The following is a 22,222-nucleotide window of genomic DNA, read 5'->3' on the forward strand; positions in this document are numbered from 1 at the left end:
AGCTTGTTTAACGCAAAGCAGTTCATCTTTGATTTTGTTCCCCTAAACACCTCAATGAAATTTGTATTATCCTAAATATCTTCTGTAATTTGCTTGTGATGGACTTCCGAGTGAATTCTAGTGAATGCCTCAGACTGACCGTACGTATGTTCCTTACTAACCAGTGCTGTCGCTGAAGAGAGACTGACATGCCCTTTCTGAACACATTTTTTAACATTGGGAGTTTGAATCCTGACCGAAAATAGGTGTGTTTTTAAGAATTCAAAGCTATTGGCTGCTGTCTTCCTGGGTGGGTGGGGCTCGGTACCGCTCGCCACTTGTTATTTACAAAAGATGTCGGGATAGCGAGAGCGAGAGGGCGATCCTCTGCGAGGATTACAGTTTCGAGGAGGAGGATTCGGTGATACATATATCTGCTAGATAGACAGATGATAGATATTTAGATCGATAGCAATACGTCGTAGCAAGATTGATAATAAAGTCTCAGCAAAATAGCTAGCAGGAGAGGGTGAAAGAACGGCTTCTCTGTGGTTTTAAAGCATCTCGCTACGGACACACCCTATATGCAAATTGGCTGGCGTCTACGTATCCACCGGCACAATTTGTCATTGGACACCATCTACAGCCAATCACAGATCTCTCTCAAGTGGCAGCAGAGGCGCTGTTTTGGCCGCTGAATTTCTCCGTGGTCACATTCCAACTGGGAATGTAGCCGGTCAATAGGAATATTCAGATTTTGATGTCAGTATCGCTTTAAGCTCGGAAGCCTCACACCATCAGAGCTCCTGCAGAGGATGCTGGGGACACAGGACATTATGAACATCTTCATTTGATTAGATCTAAGATAGAGATTCCTTAATTATTTACTTTGCAGATTATTCAGGGTTAAGGGCCAAAACAGCATTATGGTTTAATATCATAGAGAAATACAATGCTCATCAATATGTTTAGCGGCTGACCTGGGAAGTATTGAGGAAAAGACAAATATCATGCTCATGTGATGCTGTTGTCCTTCAAGTAGGCCAAATTGTTTTGTTTTTTGTTTTTTTGTAGCGTGATTTGAGAAAGGGTGAGCAGACAACGGTGTCTCAGTTGGTCTTAGGACAGGAGCTGCATTTGAGCCAAGGCCCATTAAACAAAGAGAACAACACAAAACGGTGTCAGTATGAGTAAACAAAAAGCACAGCTTTGTGAATCGGTTATTGTCCAGATCTACATATTAGACTACGGAGAAGTCATTATTTAGATGTAAATGTCTAAAAATAAGTCACAGTTCACCAGACACAGAAGGACTGCGTTGAAGCACTCTGGAGGATGGGTTAACCCTGGTTCTAGGAAAGAGTAGTAGTCGATGCTAGGTTTGTTTAGAGGGTCTGATTTGGACTTCATAGCTCAATAATCCTGGTCTGTCAGACTCCCAAATTCTTAAAGGAAGAAAAAGGAGGGGTGACGACTAATGGGTGGTGTCATCTTTAAAGAGCCCGTCCATATGTGGGTGTCCATTAGAGTGTGACATTGCGGTAAATCAGATTTATGGCTGACTAAGGGAGTTTACAGGAAGGCTTGTGCAATGTGGCCAACTGAGTACAAGAATCACCCTTGTGTGTGTGTGTGTGTGTGTGTGTGTGTGTGTGTGTGTGTGTGTGTGTGTGTGTGTGTGTGTGTGTGTGTGTGTGTGTGTGTGTGTGTGTGTGTGTGTGTGTGTTGTGCATTGTGTGGCTCTGAGTGTGTATAGTGCCCTTCATGAATGATTTTGCAGTGTTTACTTACGATTTGCGTGTCTGTGACGTTGGCCCTACATTCTCCTGCTAAAAAAAGGCTTGATAAGATATCTCTCTGTCTCTCTCTCTCTGTCTCTCTCTCTCTGTCTCTCTCTCTCCCTCTGTGTGTGTGTGTGTGTGTATGTCTCTCTCTCTGTCTCTCCCTCCCCATCTGAGTGGCCCATCCGATATCCCGTGCTTCAGTTTAGTGACCAGTTACATTAACAGTCAGTCAGTTTGCCATGCCAGCAACACTGATCAGTATCTCCTCAGTTATCTTGAAATAAGAGTCAAACTTATTCAACACCTCCATTTGGTACGTTCCTGAACACGCTATGCAGTTGAAATCTGTGATAAGTATGTGTTTCAGGTTAAACTGTGATAAGTATGTGTTTCAGGTTAAACTGTGATAAGTATGTGTTTCAGGTTAAACTGTGATAAGTATGTGTTTCAGGTTAAACTGTGGTAAGTATGTGTTTCAGGTTAAAGTGTAGTAAGTATGTGTCTCAGGTTAAAGTGTGGTAAGTATGTGTTTCAGGTTAAACTGTGGTAACCGTGCAGAAGGTTTTGTAATGGTGAAACACAGTTTGGTCTCATAGCAGCACGGCACGCCTTGTTAAAAAATGTTGCACGACTACTTTCACTGAAAGGTAATAAGAGTAGATGGCAGCACAACAATAACAACGGTGATAGCAGTAATAATAACAGTAATGCTTATTGTTTATTACAAATAATAATAATAATGATGATAATAATTGTGTTAGTATAATTGTATTCGTGATAGTGGTATTAGGCTGGTTGTAGTATTTTGTATTAGTTGTTGTAGTAGTAATTTCTATTAGAGATAGTAGTAACAGTATTTTGTATTAGTGAGAGTAGTATTGTTTTTTGTTAGTGATAGGGGTAATCGCCATCTTAAAGATATTAGTGGTAATAATAGTAGTAGTGGTTGTAGTGGTGGCAGTAGTAGTAGTGGTGGTGATAGTAGTAGTACTAGTAGTAGTAGTGCTAGCAGTAGTGGTAGTATTTGTAATGTGGCTGAACAGATTCTTCAAAGCATTTTCTTATCATTTAACTCTGATAAGAATATATTATCTACATACAAAAACTTAGAAGGTAAACTACACAGTGAACCACCAGTTCCTCCTCTCTACCCTCAAGGGGCTGAGTGTCACAGGCTCTGCACTCTCAATGTTTGCAACCTACCTGACGGGTCGCTCCTACCAGGTGACATGGAGGGGATCTGTGTCGGAGCCTCGCAGACTGACTACAGGCGTTCCACAGGGTTCGGTTCTGGGTCCTCTCCTTTTCTCCCTGTACACAACATCCCTGGGTTCTGTTATTCGCTCGCATGATTTCTCTTACCATTGTTATGCCGATGACACCCAGTTGATCTTGTCCTTCCCTCCCTCCGACACACAAGTAGAGACACACATTGCTGCGTGCTTGACTGACATCTTGGAGTGGATGGCGACACACCACCTGAAGCTCAATGTGGACAAGACAGAGCTGATGTTCCTCCAGGGGAAAGGTTGCCCACACTGAGACCTGGCCATCACCATTGACAACACTGTGGTGATGCCAAATCGGACTGTGAGGAATCTGATGTGATCCTGGACGACCAACTGTCGTTTGCTGAAAACGTTGCATCGGTTGCTCGCTCCTGCAGATTTCTCCTCTATAACATCAGGAGGATTCGCCCATTCCTCACCGACGAGATGGCACAGGTGCTCATCCAGGCTCTGGTCATCTCCCGGCTGGCCTACGGCAACTTCCTCCTTGCTGGCGCCCCCGGCATCAGCCATCAGACCTCTGGAGCTTGTTCAGAAAGCTGCAGCTCGTCTGGTGTTCAACCGCCCTAAGTTCTCCCACACAACTCCCCTTCTCATGTCCCTACACGGGTTCCCAGTAGCTGCTCGCATCCAATTTAAGACTCTGGTGCTAGCCTACAGGGCAGTGAAAGGAACAGCGCCTTCCTATCTCCAGGCCATGGTCAAGCCCTACACCCCCGCCCGACCACTTCGTTCTGCCGCCTCGGGACGCCTGGTTGCCCCGTCGCTCAGAGACCCTTGCTGCTGATTCACCCGGTCACGGCTCTTTTCTGTCCTGGCCCCACAGTAGTGGAATGAACTCCCCACTGATGTCAGGACAGCGGAGTCGCTGCCCATCTTTCGGCGCAGGTTGAAAACTCACCTCTTTAAGAACTACTACCCTGTTACTTGTTCTTAGCACTTATTGTATTCACTCATTAAAAAAAAAACTCTTTCTTGCACTTTTACTTTAGCACTGGTTTTGCTCTTAGATGCTTGTTTAGATGCACTTATGACCTCTGATGACTAGTAGTTCTCCTGATTTCCTACGTTAAATGCACTTATTGTAAGTCGCTTTGGATAAAAGCGTCGGCTAAATGAGTGTAATGTAATGTAATAATAGTAGTAGTGGTCGTAGTGGTGGCAGTAGTAGTAGTAGTAGTGGTGGTGGTAGTAGTGAGGCAGTAGTGTAATAGTTAGAGGTAGTAATAGTTGTGGTGGTAGTAGTGGGAATAGTAGTAGTACTAGTAGTAGTAGTGGTGGTGATAGTAGTAGTACTAGTAGTAGTAGTGCTAGCAGTAGTGGTAGTATTTGTAATGTGGCTGAACAGATTCTTCAAAGCATTTTCTTATCATTTAACTCTGATAAGAATATATTATCTACATACAAAAACTTAGAAGGTAAAAGAAATACTACAAAATATCCGTAGATAAATTTGTTTTGAGTTGAGAAAGCAAAGATTGTCTCTAAAATGAAGTTGTTTGAATGTCAGTGTTGTTTTTGTGTGGATTGCTGTGTAAGAGCTATCCTTTTGTAACTCGGCTTCTCTCCATCAGAACATCATCTCCATCAGCACAGTGGAGTCAGAGTAGCATTGGTCATTATAGTTGGGCTGCCATTTTTAATCCCAGATATAACAAAGCCTTCAAAGGACATTTGTGCTACACCTAGACATTAGGTAATATTATTACAGTTGATGCATAAGCCAAAATGACTTTCAAGGGGAAAACAACATGGAGGAGGAAGCAGGTTGGAGGGATGCCTCTTTTCTGCTAGTCTCCTTGGCTACAGGGTTTTCATTTTCCATTTATGTCTAAAAGAGACTTGTCCAGCTTTCTCATTTCCCATTAGTTTCATTTCTCTGTTTTCTTGACCACAACCCATGAAGCTGAGCCTCATTATCCGTGTGGCTGTGCATGTCTTGGTGTCATGTGAGGACTGGCTATGGAAAGGCTTGTGACTTCTCTTGGATGAAATGTTGTCTAAGGCTGCAGGCTAGCCTGCTGTTCAATCAGGCATCAGGCTGCTGCTGTTATGCAATGTTTTGACACTGAAACGGGAGCATGCATTAGCCTAGTTCCTCGGGGCAAAGGTCATTTACCCCCCAGACCTCATCTGTAATTGTTAGGTGTTCCGCTTCAGTTGGACTGGGTCAGTGAAGCTTTGTTACTTCTTTGAGATTACAGGCCAGTTTGGTAACGAGTGTTGAGGTTCAGTATCATTTCATTGGATCTGAATTCAGTTATCAATCTTGCTTATGGAATTCAAATCCATTCAAATCCCATATCGAACTTTTTTGGTTAATTGTAAAAAAAATAAAAACAAAACAACTTATTGGTTTTGATTCACAGATGCTTGGTCCCATTTTTTGCCGATCGACCATGATATTTGAAGTAAATAAAATTAAGTGTGCTGACGTGTTGGCGGGCGGCACGGTGGCGCAGTGGTTAGCGCAGTCACCTCACAGCAAGAAGGTCCTGGGTTCGAGCCCTGGGGCAGTCCAACCTTGGGAGCCGTCCCGGGTCATCCTCTGTGTGGAGTTTCCGCCAGGTGCGCCACTTTCATCCCACAGTCCAAAGACACCTAGGTCAGGTGAATCGGCCGTACTACATTTTCCTTAGGTGTGAATGTGCGTGTGTCAGCCCGGTGATGGTCTGGTAACCTGTCCAGGGTGTCTCCCCGCCTGCCGCCCAATGACTGCTTGGATAGGGTCCAGCATCCCTGCGACCCTGAGAGCAGGATAAGCAGTTTGGATAATGGATGGATGGATGAACTGGTTGAGCTTAGACATGCCCACATGACCTCATCACCTGTTGAACTACGTGATCTCATTATGTGACAGCAACTGATGGCAGTTGTAGAACAAAGATCAAGATTTTTGGGGGAGAAAAGTTCAATAAAAGATTCATTTAACTCAGACTATTGAATCTGGGTATTTCATCAACTCAGAACCAGTTCCAAAAAGAAACAGCTATCGAACCCTAACTGTAGTAGTGTTACCGCTGGTATCAGTCAGTGGTGACGAGCCCTGTTAGATACACTACAATACAAGGCCTGCCATTTTTTGACTCAGTTTCCTCTTGTCTATCCAATAGTCAAGTCATATTGAATATTAAATTGTCCTTCTGGAGACTACAGCTGAGGGGACTGAGGTTAGGCTCCAGCATTCGGGGCCATCAACATGCCCTTTTTGATGCTGTGCCATTGATTTAGTTCACTGGACAATTGACCTTCGACAATCAGCTTCATCTGTAGTCATTTTAACTTCAGTGTTGGCAAGTTAGCCGCTCTCAGAGCTTCACACCAACATCTCAAGAGCTTGCCAATAAATCAGTGATCTGGGATGAATAATATGTGGGTCTATATAATATATAAGACCATTTGAGGTGACAGGAAGCAGCCTGTTGCAGCAGTATTGATGGATTGTGATCATTTTTAGCACACCCCCTTGGAGTGAGTGAAAATCTATAACTGATATTTCAGCAGCCTTTGTGTTTGAGCTGTGATGAATAATGCATGCTTATTTGATTACCAAACAAATGGGATTCACTTAGCCCTATTGACTCCATATTGTCTGAGACGGTCCGTCCCCTACCGTCCCCGTCATGCTGTCTTTTGCTCTTACATACCATTGTTTAGGGACTTGACACTTTACACCTGTCCAGTTAGGCCTCTGTGGCTCAGAGCACTCATTTATATTTCTTACTTTTAATGGTCCACAGGCCTGAAATGAAAATCTGGATCTTTTTAAATTTTAATTTGGTTGTTTTAAACGGCAAAGTCAGTGTGGAATAAAGTAAAACACTAGTCATTTTTGATGCTGTAATGAAAATGGAAATCTAAAACCCCTTGGTGATGCAAGTGTTCACAAGTCTGATAATTTGAGCTTGTAATTGTGCGGTGTTGTTTTATTTATTCACATTTCTTAACATGCACAAGGCTAATTTGCCTACAGGGGGTATATATACAAGGGTTATTTCTGATCAGATCTTTTAAATCCTGGATTTCGCTGAAGGTTTCTTTATTGCATGGACTGCCAAATGCACACATTGAGAGCGTATTGTTGAAAGATGCAGGAAAGACTATAAAAAGTTTTATAAGACCTTAAATATACCCTTTGCAAGTGTCCTTTCCATTTGGCAAATGTGCCCATACCAGTTTAATTGCCTTTTTTTTACCATTGTCGGTAAACTATCATGGTGACCAATAGCTTCCTTAACTCTGTTCAGCAGTTCAGTGTTGGTGACGTGTGCTGTGTATGGGACACTTGCAAAGGACATCCTGCAAGGCCTGGTAGAAGGGACTAGGAAGAGAGGGGGACCCATAAAAACCTGGGTAAACAACACGTAGAATGGCTACAGATGAGCGTAGTGCAGGCGGGGAGAGCTGCGATGGATAGGCAACGGTGGAAGAGACTTGTTGAGGCATCAGCTGTGCTCCTACGGCCTCCATAGGTTACAGAACTGATGATGATGATGATGAAATATACCCTGAATATACAGTGAAGGCCATGATCAGAAAGTTGAGAAAGATATAGACATAATCTGGATGGTGCCTTTATACGTCCCTATTTTCAAGATGGCTCCCATGTGGTTAAGCAAGTTAATTAGAAAAGGAAACTATAACCAGCCAACAGCCTTTAAAGCTACAGTCCTGTAGATTTTCACTTGAAGTAACTGAGATGTATGGCGACTCCTTAAACTGCATTGGTGTCTGACTATAAATCCCAGAAATTTGTTCAAGATCAAAAACACAGAGTGCTGTTGTGTCAGCAGCTTCCCCTACACTGGACAAAAAAACAACAACACACGATTGAACCCGAGTTCCAGCTGCTGCTGTTGTATTATTGTGTTGGTTAAAGGTTCTTCCATGAGTTTGGTCTGGCATATCTGCTTGTTAGCGACAACAACTTTGCATGTTGTGCAAACTTGTCTCTACCTGCGTTATTCACCTGCATTTGGCTGCAGTATCGTGAAGAGCTAAAACACCATGTGCCTCATCAGTTTTTCCCAAGAAAGTCTCACCTAAAATTAACCATTAGAACGATCAACTCTGAACACATTCAGTATTTTGATATTGGTGATTGGCTATTGTCTCAACTTATGACAGTGATAGTATAAAAACAGACATTTGTTTTCTTGTAAAGCTTGTAGGATTAAGGATTGTCGCTTGAAAAACAACTGCTGTGCTATGGGATGGAATGAAGCCCTGTAGTCAAATTGCAGTACCCCATTATATACATGCTGGCACAGTGGGTTAGGATGGCACACCTTGTTTTCAAAAATGATCTCATCTCAACTGCACAACAAACCGCCAGCATCCTAAAAAATCATGTCGTAAAATCCAGATCGCAGACATCTTTTGGAAAAATCTGATGCCCTCTGTAAAAAAAAAAAAATCTTAAATGTGATGTCAAACCTAATCAAAAACTAATCAAGCAGCAAATGGGGGATATGAAAAATGTCCTTGAATGGCCAAGAGCCCAGACCCCTCCTCTAGGGAGATCTGTTGATATAAGGTCCACTTTTGATAGATATCATCAGATATGAGAAACCTTTTTTTTAATCATAGGCAGAAATATTGTTTAATGGGTTTTCACAGCATAACCCAACGCAGTAAAATTAGAACACCGGAAATACTGTGTAGAATTTATATGTACGTTTACATACACAATTACTGTATGCTCTTAGTCTTTTTTTCTTTCCGCTTGTCGCGATTCTGTTTTGGCCTTGTCTGATTTTAATGTGTGCATCTAGAGTTCTTCCCCTCACTAAAGCTGCAGCTTGATTTAAGATGTACAGTACAGGCAAGCTCACTGCCGGTGGCACACACGAAGAGAGAGATAGAGGGGGAAGAAAAGAGATTCCCCTCTTCTGTCCCATCCCCCACTCTCCCACACTGTCAACACTGACGAGCTCAGCTCTGGCCTGCGACTTTACAGCGCCACCCTGTGAGATGGTGACTGTCGGTACTGCAGGTTGTTGTCTGCAAATCCTGTGGTTAGAGAGGCAGTGTCTCTGTGAACAGTTTCCACATGCTCAGGATGGCCTTGAGGCGAAATAGCCAAGGTGGAAGAAGTATAATGGGCTGTCTCTCAAATAATTCGGTTTTTTTTTCCACCTATTGGTGGGATTGCTATTGAAATAATAAGGATAATGGGATCAATTTGATAATTTGTCAGGGTCGAGAAGAGTGGCAATAGGGGAAAAATGTGCTGGTAGTATAGGATGTATGTGTTCATAAGTGCTTATCCTGTATTATGCAGTCCCAGCAATGCTTGTAATTATGCAGTGTTGATCCGGGCCAAAATTCATACAGAATGTTTTGCTACATTGAAGCATTTAAACCCTGTATCCTTGGAAATGCACTGTCCACTGAGAACCCAGTACTATTACAGTCTGAGAATGTGTATGTCTCTGGGGTGACGTGCTTTGAGTCTGCCTTTATTTGGTATCAGTTCTCTTACTCGGAGAAGGTTTTGGAGCAGGGGCTCCTAATTATTTGGCCCCTGATGATGGCATTCAAATGAAAACAATGTGTACTCATGATCCCAGATGTGGCTACATGTGCATAGACTGGAGGCCATGACACCAGATGAGGATTTTTCCTCCCCTTTTCAGATTACTTAAATTGACTGACACTTTGACGAGGTGCAGACTGGCAGTAGTCATTTTACCGAGAGTAATAATTTATTGCAGTGATTAGAAATCTCATATATTTATATATTAGAAACTTTGTTTGGAATGTGTTGGTTAGCTCAAGCCCAAGGCGTGAGAATGGCAAAAAAAAGGAGAAGAAGAAGAAAATAGGACTTCCGAGTTTCATGAATTGTTAAACCGTAAACATAAATAAAGCCAGTCATATGGTTTTTGCTTATCACATAGCATAGAAATAATTTGGCATGCTTGGTCCACTGTGAGAACCACAGCGGTAATTGCGGTGCATATGCATCTGAAATAAAATCTCAACGGCTCAGAATTCTGTGTATGTGACCCCGGAGTATGGTGTTGGTCAATTTATGTTAGCTTGTTGGTTAAAGTACTTATTAGCTTGTTAACATGACATTGCAGGGAGATAGCTTCATAAATGTCTTACAACAGTGTTAAGACGTTAAAATCAACATCTTCGTATTTAAGATTCATACTTGTATTTTTTTTCCTCACTGCACAATCATGTGGCCACCACTATTGAACAGTAACCCTTTAGAACACTTAGTATTTGGCGAGCTTGTTTAATTGATGTGGTTTAGGAGGGAAGATGAAACCTGTTTAACCTGATGACTGTATCTGTCTCTGTAATTGCTGTTTCTCACTGATCCTGCTTTTTTTTTTTTTCCCTGTACCATGACTGCCCTCAAGGAGCATCACCGGTTCTCCCCTAATGAATCCCTCTCTCTTTTTCTTGCCTTCCCAGGCCAGGGGTGTGTGTGCTGACCTCATGGTGAAACAGGAGTAGTAAAGATGAGCATTAGCAGTGATGAGGTCAATTTCCTGGTCTACAGATACCTACAGGAGTCAGGTATTCCTCTCACACTGTCAGTCTGTAATTAAGACGCTAGATGTAAATCACACCCTTCATCTGGGAGCGATCATTGAGGCCATACAGTCCAACAGCCATACAGAGTGTGAATGGCTGCTTCCATACAGAGCCCCTCCGTTGGTGTCTTTGTTGACGTTCTATTTTATCAGATTTGAAGTAATCTAATGGCATTGTGCACTGTAAATCCGTTAATACAAGGCCGTACCGTTTGTGATAGCTTTAGTCTGTCAACGTTTAGTTTGCACTGTGATACTGTAGTACGGCCCCAGAGTGAAAGAAAGCTGGTTATGTTTATGAAGTGAAAATGTTTATCCATGGTCATGTTTCTTTAAGATTTAAAAAAAAAAACTCATGTGAATATGAATTGACAATTTAAGATGGTATCCCTCCGTCCACTCAACCATCCATCCATCCCACTTCTCTTCTCTTCTCCAGGGTTTTCCCACTCAGCGTTTACCTTTGGCATAGAAAGCCACATCAGCCAGTCCAACATCAATGGTGCACTAGTGCCCCCTGCTGCACTTATCAGTATCATACAGAAGGGCCTGCAGTACGTTGAGGCTGAAGTCAGCATCAATGAGGTGGGACCAGCCACGAGCATGGGCGTGCACACACACACACACACACACACACACACACACACACACACACACACACACTTTTCTATTTGAGTTCATTCACTTCTTTGGCTTTGTAATCTGTCTTTACCTGCTCTGTTCTGGTTAATGGATTTCATCCACCTTGTTCTGTGTGTGACCATGCCCTGCTCTGTTTTGCTGTGACTGACGGGTAATTTTTACCCCCATCCGTGCCGTCACCTCTCCAGGACGGCACATTATTTGACGGGCGGCCCATCGAGTCTCTGTCCCTGATTGACGCTGTGATGCCAGACGTGGTACAGACACGGCAGCAGGCTTACCGAGACAAAATGGCCCAGCAGCAGGCTGCCGCCGCAACGCCAGCCTCGGCCACTGGAGGCAGCATTGCTGGCAACGCCAAGAACGGAGAGAACACTGCCAACGGGGAGGAGAATGGAGCGCATGCCTTACCTAGTGAGTAGATAGTCAGGATAGTTGGCAGTCAGATGAGTATTGACTGGAAAGTTGATGCAGCGAGGGTTAGAAACACACGAAGCAGGTGTGTCTATGTTCAAAACGATGGCACGTAGCTATTTGTAAGAGACACTAACAAATGGGACACTAAAGTAAGACAGACGGCTTTATTTAGTAATTTGACAGACACACTGAACTAGTGGGTGGAATGATGCCAAATGAGAGGGTTATGTCAGAGACTGTGCACATGCGTGAGCACACCCTCTCATTAGACAGCACAAATGGGAATTTTATAGCTGCTATTTGTTACTAATGGAGTCTTCTGGTTCCTCTATTTGAAATCTTTAATGTGCCATGTCGTCTGTGCTGCCTCTCTGCCAGACAACCACGCAGACCTGATGGAAGTGGACGGAGACGTGGAGATCCCTCAGAACAAGGCCATGGTTCTGAGGGGGCACGAGTCCGAGGTCTTCATCTGTGCGTGGAACCCTGTCAGCGATCTGCTCGCCTCTGGGTCAGTTGCCCCGCCACCACCCCACCTTGCGTCTCCGTTGCTGCCGCTGCCTCTCATATAGAGACGCCGCGGGGGCGGTCTAGTGTGATTTTTGTCATAGCAATCTGCCAGAGGCCAGGGTGGAAAAAACAAAACAAAAAAACCCCAAAGAATTTAGAAAATCTTTCCAATCTGGCTGTTTGCATGTGTGCCTCTAGGCTGTTCTTTACCCTCGGAGCTAACAACAGTAAATTAACTGAATTAATAGCGGATCGGTACAATTTGAATAACAGTTTGAGAGCACACCATTACCTGTCAATAAATGGCATGCTGTGCTAGGTGGCTTAAGGTTATTCGTTCAAATTTACGATCATCAATATTTAAGTTCCCACATTTCGGACTTGAAGTAAAATGTTCAAAGACGTTTCTAAAATGTATTAAGTCTCGGTATAAATAATTAAAACAAGACTAAAAAAGATTTCAAATATTAATGCGGTTCTTTTGGGACAGCTGGCTACCCAGGTCTAATCAATTAAATAATATTTAATTCTTTTTTTTTCCAAAGAATCCATGTTAACGTACTTATTCGTAACCGCTGGCTAATTTCTCCTCATGGATGCTCCCACACACCATCTACTAAATTATAGGTACCATAAACCATTTCCCTGGTTCCCTGATATTTCAACTCTGCATTTTCCATTCTTAGTTGACTTTATTTCACTTTTTCCTTTGTTTTCTATAATGTTTGACTTTATGGATCCATAATGTCAGCCGCTGCTGCAAAGGGAAATATCCATTTGGGACAATACATCCAAATATTTGAAATTTTATAATTATGTGGAAGAGATAAAACCTCCTGATATTTATGAATATGATGAGATGTCAGTCTCACACTAATGACATATTGTAGAATTTGCAGAGAATCACAGCATTCTGATACTTCTGCCAGGCTGTGAGATTCATAGTGTTTTGACTCTCGTCCCTTTCTTGGTATTCAGGTCAGGAGACTCCACAGCTCGTATCTGGAACCTGAGTGAAAACAGTACGAGCAGCTCCACACAACTGGTCCTTAGACACTGCATACGAGAAGGGGGGCAGGACGTCCCCAGCAACAAAGATGTCACCTCGCTAGACTGGAATGTAAGGACACGAATACAAACACTCAAAGATAGGAGTCACATTGCAGCGTTGCTTCACTCATTTATCGCTCTCTCTCTCTCTCTCTCTCTCTCTCTCTCTCTCTCACACACACACACACACATCACTCCCCACCCTCATGAATGTGTGTTCTGATGCAGCCTCTCATGTTGCCTCTTCTTTCCCCCTCGTTTCTTTTCAGATGTGTGAATCACTTTATAGAGTTCAAATCATTGTAATAAGAAAATAATTGTTTCACTGATACGGTATTTTCCGAAAGCAACAGTTTTAACACTAGAACGACCAAGGCCGTCATTTTGACGGTTTTGGATTTTCAAAGTTTAATAACTTTGTGAAAAGGTACAGACCTGTCGCTCCCTGAATGCTCCTAAAATTGCATATATTTGCATTAAAACGAATTTCAGATCAATTGCACAAAAAAAGTTATGATAAGATCTATCTGAAATGACCATGGCCAGTCAGAATGACCGCACGTGATCGTGCGCGTCATGTCACTATTTATGATGTGTGTTGGTCGCGTCATTTCCTTCGTGAAGTTCCTCGCTCTGTCCTAGAAACACACTAGCGTCCTCCAGTGCAGAGTAATAGTCTAAACTTGATTTTTGATTATTTCCAACATGTCTGGTTACAGACACACCATGACTACCACCGAGGCGCTGCAGTATTTACAGGCATTTGGACGGCGGCAATTTTAAATTGTTTGAAAAATAGTATTAAAGTTGTTAAAATGTTAATTTTGGTATCAGTCGTTTCTTAACAGACATACTAACATATGCGATACATTAATATCTCAATTGGGTATTTATCTTGACAGAATATAGAGCTTAAAAACTGTGGGCAGTCGTTCTAGTTGTTTTTAAGTTCCGGCTGTTGTTTGGGACGGTTTCAGTGGTTATTCTCAGCTTTTTTTTTTACATTTCATGTTTTATAGGCCTTGTTAGGTTTGTTAGATTAGTGATATGTGTATTCCGTTTTTTTTTTTTCGGGTAATATTTTCACTTTTTCAATTTTACTGTTCAAGTTAGACCATATCTCTCTGAAGTTTAAATTGTTTAAAAATAGTATTATAGTTGTTAAAATGTTAATTTTGGTGTCAGTCGTTTCTTAACGGACATACTAACATATGCAATGCATTAATATCTCAATTGGGTATTTATCTTGACAGAATATAGATTAAAAACCAGCGGTCATTTTGACCGCCCATGGTCGTTTTAGGTAGGAGTGAAATCCCGGTTGTTCTAGTGTTAAAATGGCTTCTTCTTTTGGCTGCTCCCGCTAGGCTTCACCACAGCGGCTCATCCATCTCTTCCTGGCCTGTCCTGTTGAAAATGTCTTAATACTGTGTAAATTGTTTAAACTGGCTGCAAACTGATTTCCCTGCAAGGGACAATATAAAGATACTTTGACTGTGACTTTGTAAACGGCTGTAGACATCAACCAACAGTGGGTAGATTTGGTGCCCCACTGACAAGCAGATCTGAGCTTTTTCTTCTGATGCATTTAATGTTCTAACTTGACTGAGGAGTCAACTCAATCCAAAGATATAGGCAAACTATTCTTTCTGTGTTGTGTTTCTGTCAACATGAAACACGGAAAGAACCATACAAGAGTCAGCCATGTCCATTTAGACGGCTTTGGTTTTACTGGGACAACTAATGCCATGAAATGGAATTTTAAATAATACAAGTCTCTAGAACTCGGTCACATTAATATTGATAATTCTATCTCTCTCTCACACACACACCTCTAAGTGTAAGAGCCACAATAACCTCTCTCTCTTGCTCTGACAGAGCGAGGGCACGCTGCTAGCAACAGGATCATATGACGGCTTTGCTAGGATATGGACAAAAGACGGTAAGATGAATCCTCCTAAACGGTAATAGACATGCCCGGTTTTTGAGAGTTAGCTAGCACTCAGTCTCCTACACCAACCCAGACAGAGACATTAATCTACACAACCAATGACTTTTCAATGCTCAAATGGTTCTTGTTGCCATGAGAACTTTGGGATTGTGCTGCAATGCAATGTTTTTAAATTGGAAATTTGAGTTCTCTGTAGCTCCGCCTGGATGACATTAGCTGTTCTTTACTGTGTAATGAGGTTCCCCAAAAGAGGACATCTGTATACTGATTGTGAGTCTGTGTATGTGAGTCTTTCCGTCATACTAATTTCCACAAGTATTGAAATCTTAAACAAAATCAACCAAGAGGTGAAAGCAGGCAGGACAAAGTTACACAGAAAAGTGTTATATGTATATTGAGCATGTTGTAATTATTTTTAGCCATATCAATGGTCATTAGAAGAGATCTTTGATTGCTTTATTTTTTTTTTGTCTTTCATCTTACAGGTAACCTGGCCAGCACTCTTGGCCAACATAAAGGACCTATCTTTGCCCTCAAATGGAATAAGAAAGGCAATTTCATCCTCAGTGCAGGAGTAGACAAGGTAAGAGGTTTTTTGTTGTTGTTTTTTTGCTATAAATTGGGGCTGGATCAGTCTGCATTCAGATATCAATCCCAAGGGGTTTGAAAAAAAAATCTGATTTTTGAACCACGTGTGGAATGAAGTCGCATGTAATGAATAGGTAGTGAACGAGTCTAGTTTTAAATAGTCGTTAAAATGAATATCTCCTTTTTCTTCCTCTCTGTCCTGTGTTGGTTTGCTCCACCAGACAACAATCATATGGGACGCTCATACAGGAGAAGCCAAACAGCAGTTTCCCTTCCATTCAGGTACACTAGCCTACTCTACACTAATGCTTCCCTGACTATTAACGGGAAATGAAACCCTAATTTTTTTCAGCTGTCAGTCAGTGTTAATGACAATTGTAATATACAACACATATCCACAGTGTATTTTTTTTAACCTGTGCTGTTGGCAGGTTTGGCATACAACACAGGGAGTTTGCATGCCAATGTATCCTAAACCGAGTTCATCGGCAAGTGGAGTTCAGGTTCTGCTTCTGCAAAGGCAATCTTTATTCAAGATCAAGAACTGCATATAATACCAAGTCCAGTTGCACTTGATTCAACTCCTTTGGATAACCATGACCTGGATGAATGAGAACATTCACAGACAACTGCATATAATAACTCTGTCCTTGGATGATCTGTGGGATGACATGAGCACAGAGTTTTTGTTATACATACACCCCTCTTCCACATGTTTGATTAACTAAACAACCAATCAGCACCGCTTCTCCAAGAGGGAAAGGCAAGCTAAATTCACAAGGCAATTTCAACTGCTTTACAGAAAACATAAAAGGCATTCTGACAAAATGTAAAAGCAGCATAAGGCTATAAAAAGACATTTAAATAAAGAGTAAATGTTATCGTGCAGTGTAAGATGATTATCAAAAGCTTCAAATTTGATTTAATAAAAGGTAGCAGCAAACAGGAAAGTCTTCAGCCTTGATTTCAAAGAACAGACCTGCAGTTTTCTGGGAGTTTGTTCCAGATATGTGATGCATAAAAACTGAAAGCTGACTCTCCTTGTTTAGTTTTGATGCGAGAGGTCTGGATGGTCCATAGCATAGCAGAAGATCAGGAATGTATTTTGGACCTAAACCATTCAGCACTTTATTTATTACCAAGAGCAGTATTTTAAAATTAATTCTTTGATGACTGGAAGCCAGTGTAAAGACCTTAGAACTGCAGTAATGTGAGCCACTTTTTTGGTTAAACTCGAGCAGCAGCAGCATTCTGAATCAGCTGCAGCTGTTTGATTTTTTTAGAGACCTATAAAGACACCATTACACATTAGTCGAGTCGACTGAAGATAAATGCATGGACAAGTTTTTCTAAATCCGGCTGAGACATAAATCCTTAAATTCTTGGCATAGACTTCACGCGATAGTAGGCTGTCATTGTAATTATCTCAATGTGGCTATTGAAATTCAGATGAGTCCACGAATACACAGATTTCTGGCTTGGTTTGTGGTTTTTAACATCACCGATTATAGCTGAGCGTTGAATTTTAGTTGTTCTTCCTTGCTCCAAAGATCATCCAATCATTGATTTGTTTAATGCACTTACTCAGTGCTTGTATGGGATTATGGTAACATATTTTGTTGTTTTCCACAATTTGGACTACTGGGAGATATAGATGTTGAACAGAAGAAGCACCAGAATGGAGCCTTGGGAAACTCCACAGGTCATTTTGTCTGCTCAGATTTGTAATTACTAAGGCTATTGATCAATTAAAAAAGATTAACTAATTAATCACATAATTTGCTGCAATTAATGGCTTTTTTTCTTCTTAAGAGTGAAGCTTGTAATAATGGATATTTAAATGTAAAATCACAGAATCAACACAAATCAGAATCAGTTTATTTGGCCAAGTCTGTGTAGGCCTACACATACAGGGAATTTGACTCAGGTTCCTCCATTGTTCTCCATGTATTTACACAGAATAGACATACAGCTACAAAGACAACAAGGTAAACAGAAACATTTAACTACATACAGATATAGATGTATATATAAATGTATAGAAGCTAGGTTAAGAGGAGAGGTGACGATCAGCAAGCAGCAGTATGGTTTCATGCCACGCAAGAACACTACATGTTGGCTTTGAGAATGTTGATTGAGAAGTATAAAGCCAGAAGGAGTTACACTGTGTCTTTGTGGATTTTGAGAAAGCATATGACAGGGTGCCGAGAGAGGAGGTGTGGTATTGTATGAGGAAGTTGGGAGTTGCAGAGAAGTATGTAGGAGTGGTGCAGGATATGTATGAGGGAAGTGTGACAATGTTGAGGTGTACGGTTGGAATGACAGATGGGTTCAAGGTGGAGGTGGGATTATATCAAGGACTGGCTCTGAGCCCTTCCTTGTTTGCAATGGTGATGGACAAGTTGACGGATGAGCTCAGGCAGGAGTCTTTGTGGACTATGATGTTTGCGGATGACATTGTGATCTGTAGTATACAGGTTGAGGAGAGCCTGGAGAGGTGGAGGTATGCACTGGAGAGAAGAGGAATGAAAGTCAGTAGGAGCAAGACGGAATACCTATACGTGAATGAGAGGGAGGACAGCAGAATGGCGAGGATGCAAGGAGTAGAGGTGATAAAGGTGGATGAGTTTAAATACTTGGGTTTAACTGTCCAAAGTAATTGGGGAGTGCAGAAGAGAGGTGAAGAAGAGAGTGCAGGCAGGGTGGAGAAGAGTGTCAGGGGTGATTTGCGACAGAAGGGTACCAGCAAGAGTTAAAGGGAAGGTTTACAAGATGGTTGTGAGACCAGCTATGTTATATGGTTTGGAGACAGTGGCACTGATGAAAAGACAGGAGGTGGCGGCGTTGAAGATGCTAAGATTTTCATTGGGAGTGATGAAGGACAGGATTAGGAAGGATTATATTAGAAGGACAGCTTAGGTTGGATAGCTTGGACATGTGTGGAAAAGAGATGCTGGGTATATTGGGAGAAGGATGCTGAATATAGAGCTGCCAGGGAACAGGAAAAGAGGAAGACCAAAGAGGGGGTTTATGGATGTGGTGAGGGAGGACATGCAGGTTGCTGGTGTGACAGAGGAAGATGCAGAAGACAGGAAAAATGGAAACGGATGATCCGCTGTGGCGACCCCTAATGGGAGCAGCGGAAAATAGTAGTAGATACAGATACAGATGTATATAAAAAGTATATTATTAAAAAAAAAAGACATAACAGGAAGACTGGTGCAGAGTGCAAAGCTGCTGGAATAAATATGTTAACAGGTTACTTTATATACACAAAGTAGGTGGACATCAAAGAATATGCATATATACAGCATATGCAGCTTGCTAACATTTATTTTTGACAATATGTTAAAACTGTTTAAACTACAGGATTATGTATATTGCATAGGGATTGTTTCTGACACTGTATGGCCTGCGGAAAGAAATTCTTCTTGTGTCTGGTTGTTCTCGTGTTTTTAATGCCTACCAGAGGGGATGAGTTGGAACAGGTTGTGACCAGGGTGTGATGCGTCTGCACAATTGATTTTTGCACCAGTGATTTTCTCTGCAGTCCTGACTGTCCATTGTAGTTTGTTCCTGCCCTGTTTGGTGGTCGATCCAAACCAGACAGTGATGGATATGCAGAGAACAGACTGGATTATTGTCTGAGCTGACAGAGAAAGTACATTCTCTGCTTGGCCTTTTTGATGATTGTGTCTGTGCTGAAACCCGAAGGTTTCCACTGCAGATACAGTGCTACTGAGTATGGTGAGGGGCTCCTCCTGAAGTCCACTTTCATCTTCACAGTTCTAAATGTATTCAGCTCCAGGTTGTTATGACTGCACCAGAGGGCCAGCTGTTCAAACTCCTGTCTGTGTGCATACTCGTCACTGTCCCAGATGAGACCGTCATCTACAAACCTCAGGAGCTTAACAGACGGGTCTCCTGAGATGCAGTCAGTTTTGTAGAGGGAGAAGAGCAGAGGAGTGAGTACACATCCCTGGTGGGCACCAGTGCTGATTGTCCGGGTGCTGGATTCTCTTCAGGCTCACCTGCCTGTCAGGAAGTTTTTGATCCACTGACAGGTGGAGGCTGGTACAGTGAGCTGGGTGAGTTTGGAGTAGAGGATGTCTGGAACGATGATGTTGAACGCTGAGCTGAAGTCCACAAACAGGACCCTTGCATATGTCCTTCAGGTGGACCAACACCAGTCTCTCATTTCAAAGGATTTCATGACCACAGACGTCAGGGCGATGGGCCTGTAGTCATTTAATCCTGAGATATAGGGTTTCTTGGGGACCGGGATGATAGTGGTGCTTTTGAAGCAGGAGGGGACTTCACAAAGCTCCAGTGATCTGTTGAAGATCAGTGTAAAGATGGGGGCCAGCTGGTCAGCACAGACTTTCAGGCAGGAGGGAGACATGCCATCTGGGCCTGGTGCCTTCCTGATCTTATGTCTCTGAGTGCAGGTGGGGGGTTAGTGGGGAGGTGTGAGGAGCTGGCAGGAGGTGCAGTTGGTTGTGTGATGTGGCCAGAGAGGGTAAGGGGTGTGAGAGGTTGTTTATCATACCTGCAGTGAAACACGTTGAGGTCATCAGCCACTTGATGGTGCTCTGCAATGTGGGGGGATGGTCTCCTGTAGTTGTTGATGTCCTTCAGACCTCTCCACACAGATGCAGGATCGTTAACTGAAAACCTGTTTTTCAGATTTTCAGTGTAGCCCCTTTTGTCTACACTTAGGTCCTTTGTCAGGGTGTTTCTGGCTTGATTGTACAGGATCCTATCTCCACTCCTTTACACCTCTTCCTTGGCCTGATGAAGCTGCCTGAGCTTTGCTGCGAACTTGTTATTGAAGGTGTGGAACTTCTGGTGGGGACACACATGTCCTCACAAAAGCTGATGTAAGATGCCACAGTCTCAGTAAGTTCATCCAGATCTGTAGATGCAGGCCTGAAGCTCCAGTTTTGACTTGCTGGTCCATCTCCTCACAGTTTTAACCACAGGCTTTCCAGATTTTAGTTTCTGCCTGTAGGTTGGGAGAAGACGAACTAGACAGTGATCAGAGAGCCCAAAGGCTGCATGGGGGACAGTGATTGATGAGCATCCTTTAATATTGTGTAGCAATGATCCAGTGTGTTTTTGTCCCTAGTGGGACACTTAACTATTTGTATTTTGGCAGTTAGTGGCTGAGGTTTGCTCTGTTAAAATCCCAAAGGATAATAATAAGGGAGTCTGAATATTTGTGCTTTATTGGATAATGGATGGATGTTTATTATCTGTACAGCCAGGTGCTGTAATGCCTCACTAACACAGGCCTGGGGTGGAATATAGACACCAGCCTGAATAAATGATGAAAACACCCGCAGTGAATAAAATAGTTGACAGTTAGTGAAAATGGTCTCGAAGTGAGGGCTTCATGCTTTCGTCTACTCTGTGACATCTGTACACCAACCTTTGTTTATATAGCAGATTCCGCTTTCCCATTTTTTCCCTGTTAGCTCAGTTTCACAGTCCACTCAGAGGAGTTGGAAAAGTTGCAGATGGAGTGAGCTGTCCAGAATGTGCTCACCAACGTTTCAATTAGGCACAGGGTGGCAGATCTGGAAAAGTCTTTGTTTGTTCTCTCGAGGAGCAGCAGTTCGCCTATCTTTTTGGCCAGAGAGCAGACATTCGCCAGGTGGCTTGACAGGAGCACAGTTCAAAATCCCTGCTGTTGCAGTTTAACGAGTGCTTCGGCTTGGTTCCCCCCATCGTCAGCTCCGGCAAAGCCCATACAGAGCTAGCTACTGCTCCTCCAACTACAAGCTCAGACAAACTTACCAGTTCAGTGAAAAACGGTAAAAAAGTTTGACCAGGGGCTAGTCGGAAGTTTAAAAGTTCTAATATAAAATAAATGACAATTAACAACAAAAGTGTCCCAGGTTCAAGTGCCAGTTGAATTTAAAGCATAGTGAATTCACGACATTCATTACGTGTTCATAATGGCGCATTACAGAACCACATTTGCGCCCCAATGGCACAGCATAGCAGAATATCCAATATTCTCAATGAGGGCTGGGAACAAATAAAGCCTACTGCTGTGAGAAAGTGGAGACAAAGGTTATGCACTGTAACAGTCCGGCGAGGAGCAGATAGGGGGAAAAGACGGCTCTCCATGCACCGACAAGCAGAGGGAGTGCCCACAACAATGTTATTCACAGTACCAAAAATAACGTATGCAACCGACCAAGGTACAATGTCATGACATTATCCATGGGACCAAATGGCAACATTTGCTTAAAAACGATGCTGCAACATTACACGAACGTCGCCAGAAGGTAATGTCGCAGTGACCAAATGGTCGTGTGTTAGCTGGTCCCCCGATATATCGGTAAACAAAATGCAGCTGCATTAATTTTTTTTAATGAGTTTAATATTTCAAATCAATCGCAAAAATTAACACGTAAATTTTGATAGCACTAGTTATTACCTATCAAAGTA

At 42.5% G+C, this 22,222-nt stretch overlaps 1 protein-coding gene across 6 annotated transcripts in view; it reads left to right on the plus strand.

Moving 5' to 3' along the window:
- tbl1xr1a (TBL1X/Y related 1a) overlaps nucleotides 1-22,222 on the plus strand; it is a 97,419-nt gene that overhangs the window by 44,130 nt on the left and 31,067 nt on the right. For all 6 annotated transcript variants that reach the window (XR_008809977.1, XR_008809978.1, XR_008809976.1 and 3 more), the window contains exons 3-10: nucleotides 10,484-10,588; nucleotides 11,045-11,190; nucleotides 11,436-11,661; nucleotides 12,043-12,175; nucleotides 13,153-13,294; nucleotides 15,103-15,166; nucleotides 15,661-15,758; nucleotides 15,985-16,045. Coding sequence is in view for 3 of the 6 variants with exons in the window: in XM_056275969.1 (XP_056131944.1) it covers nucleotides 10,531-10,588; nucleotides 11,045-11,190; nucleotides 11,436-11,661; nucleotides 12,043-12,175; nucleotides 13,153-13,294; nucleotides 15,103-15,166; nucleotides 15,661-15,758; nucleotides 15,985-16,045 (928 nt within the window). In the remaining 3 variants the exon portion in view is untranslated. The remainder of the gene's footprint in view (nucleotides 1-10,483; nucleotides 10,589-11,044; nucleotides 11,191-11,435; nucleotides 11,662-12,042; nucleotides 12,176-13,152; nucleotides 13,295-15,102; nucleotides 15,167-15,660; nucleotides 15,759-15,984; nucleotides 16,046-22,222) is intronic.

The sequence above is a fragment of the Lampris incognitus genome, chromosome 3 (genome assembly GCF_029633865.1).
Source record: "Lampris incognitus isolate fLamInc1 chromosome 3, fLamInc1.hap2, whole genome shotgun sequence".
Lineage (NCBI taxonomy): Eukaryota > Metazoa > Chordata > Actinopteri > Lampriformes > Lampridae > Lampris > Lampris incognitus.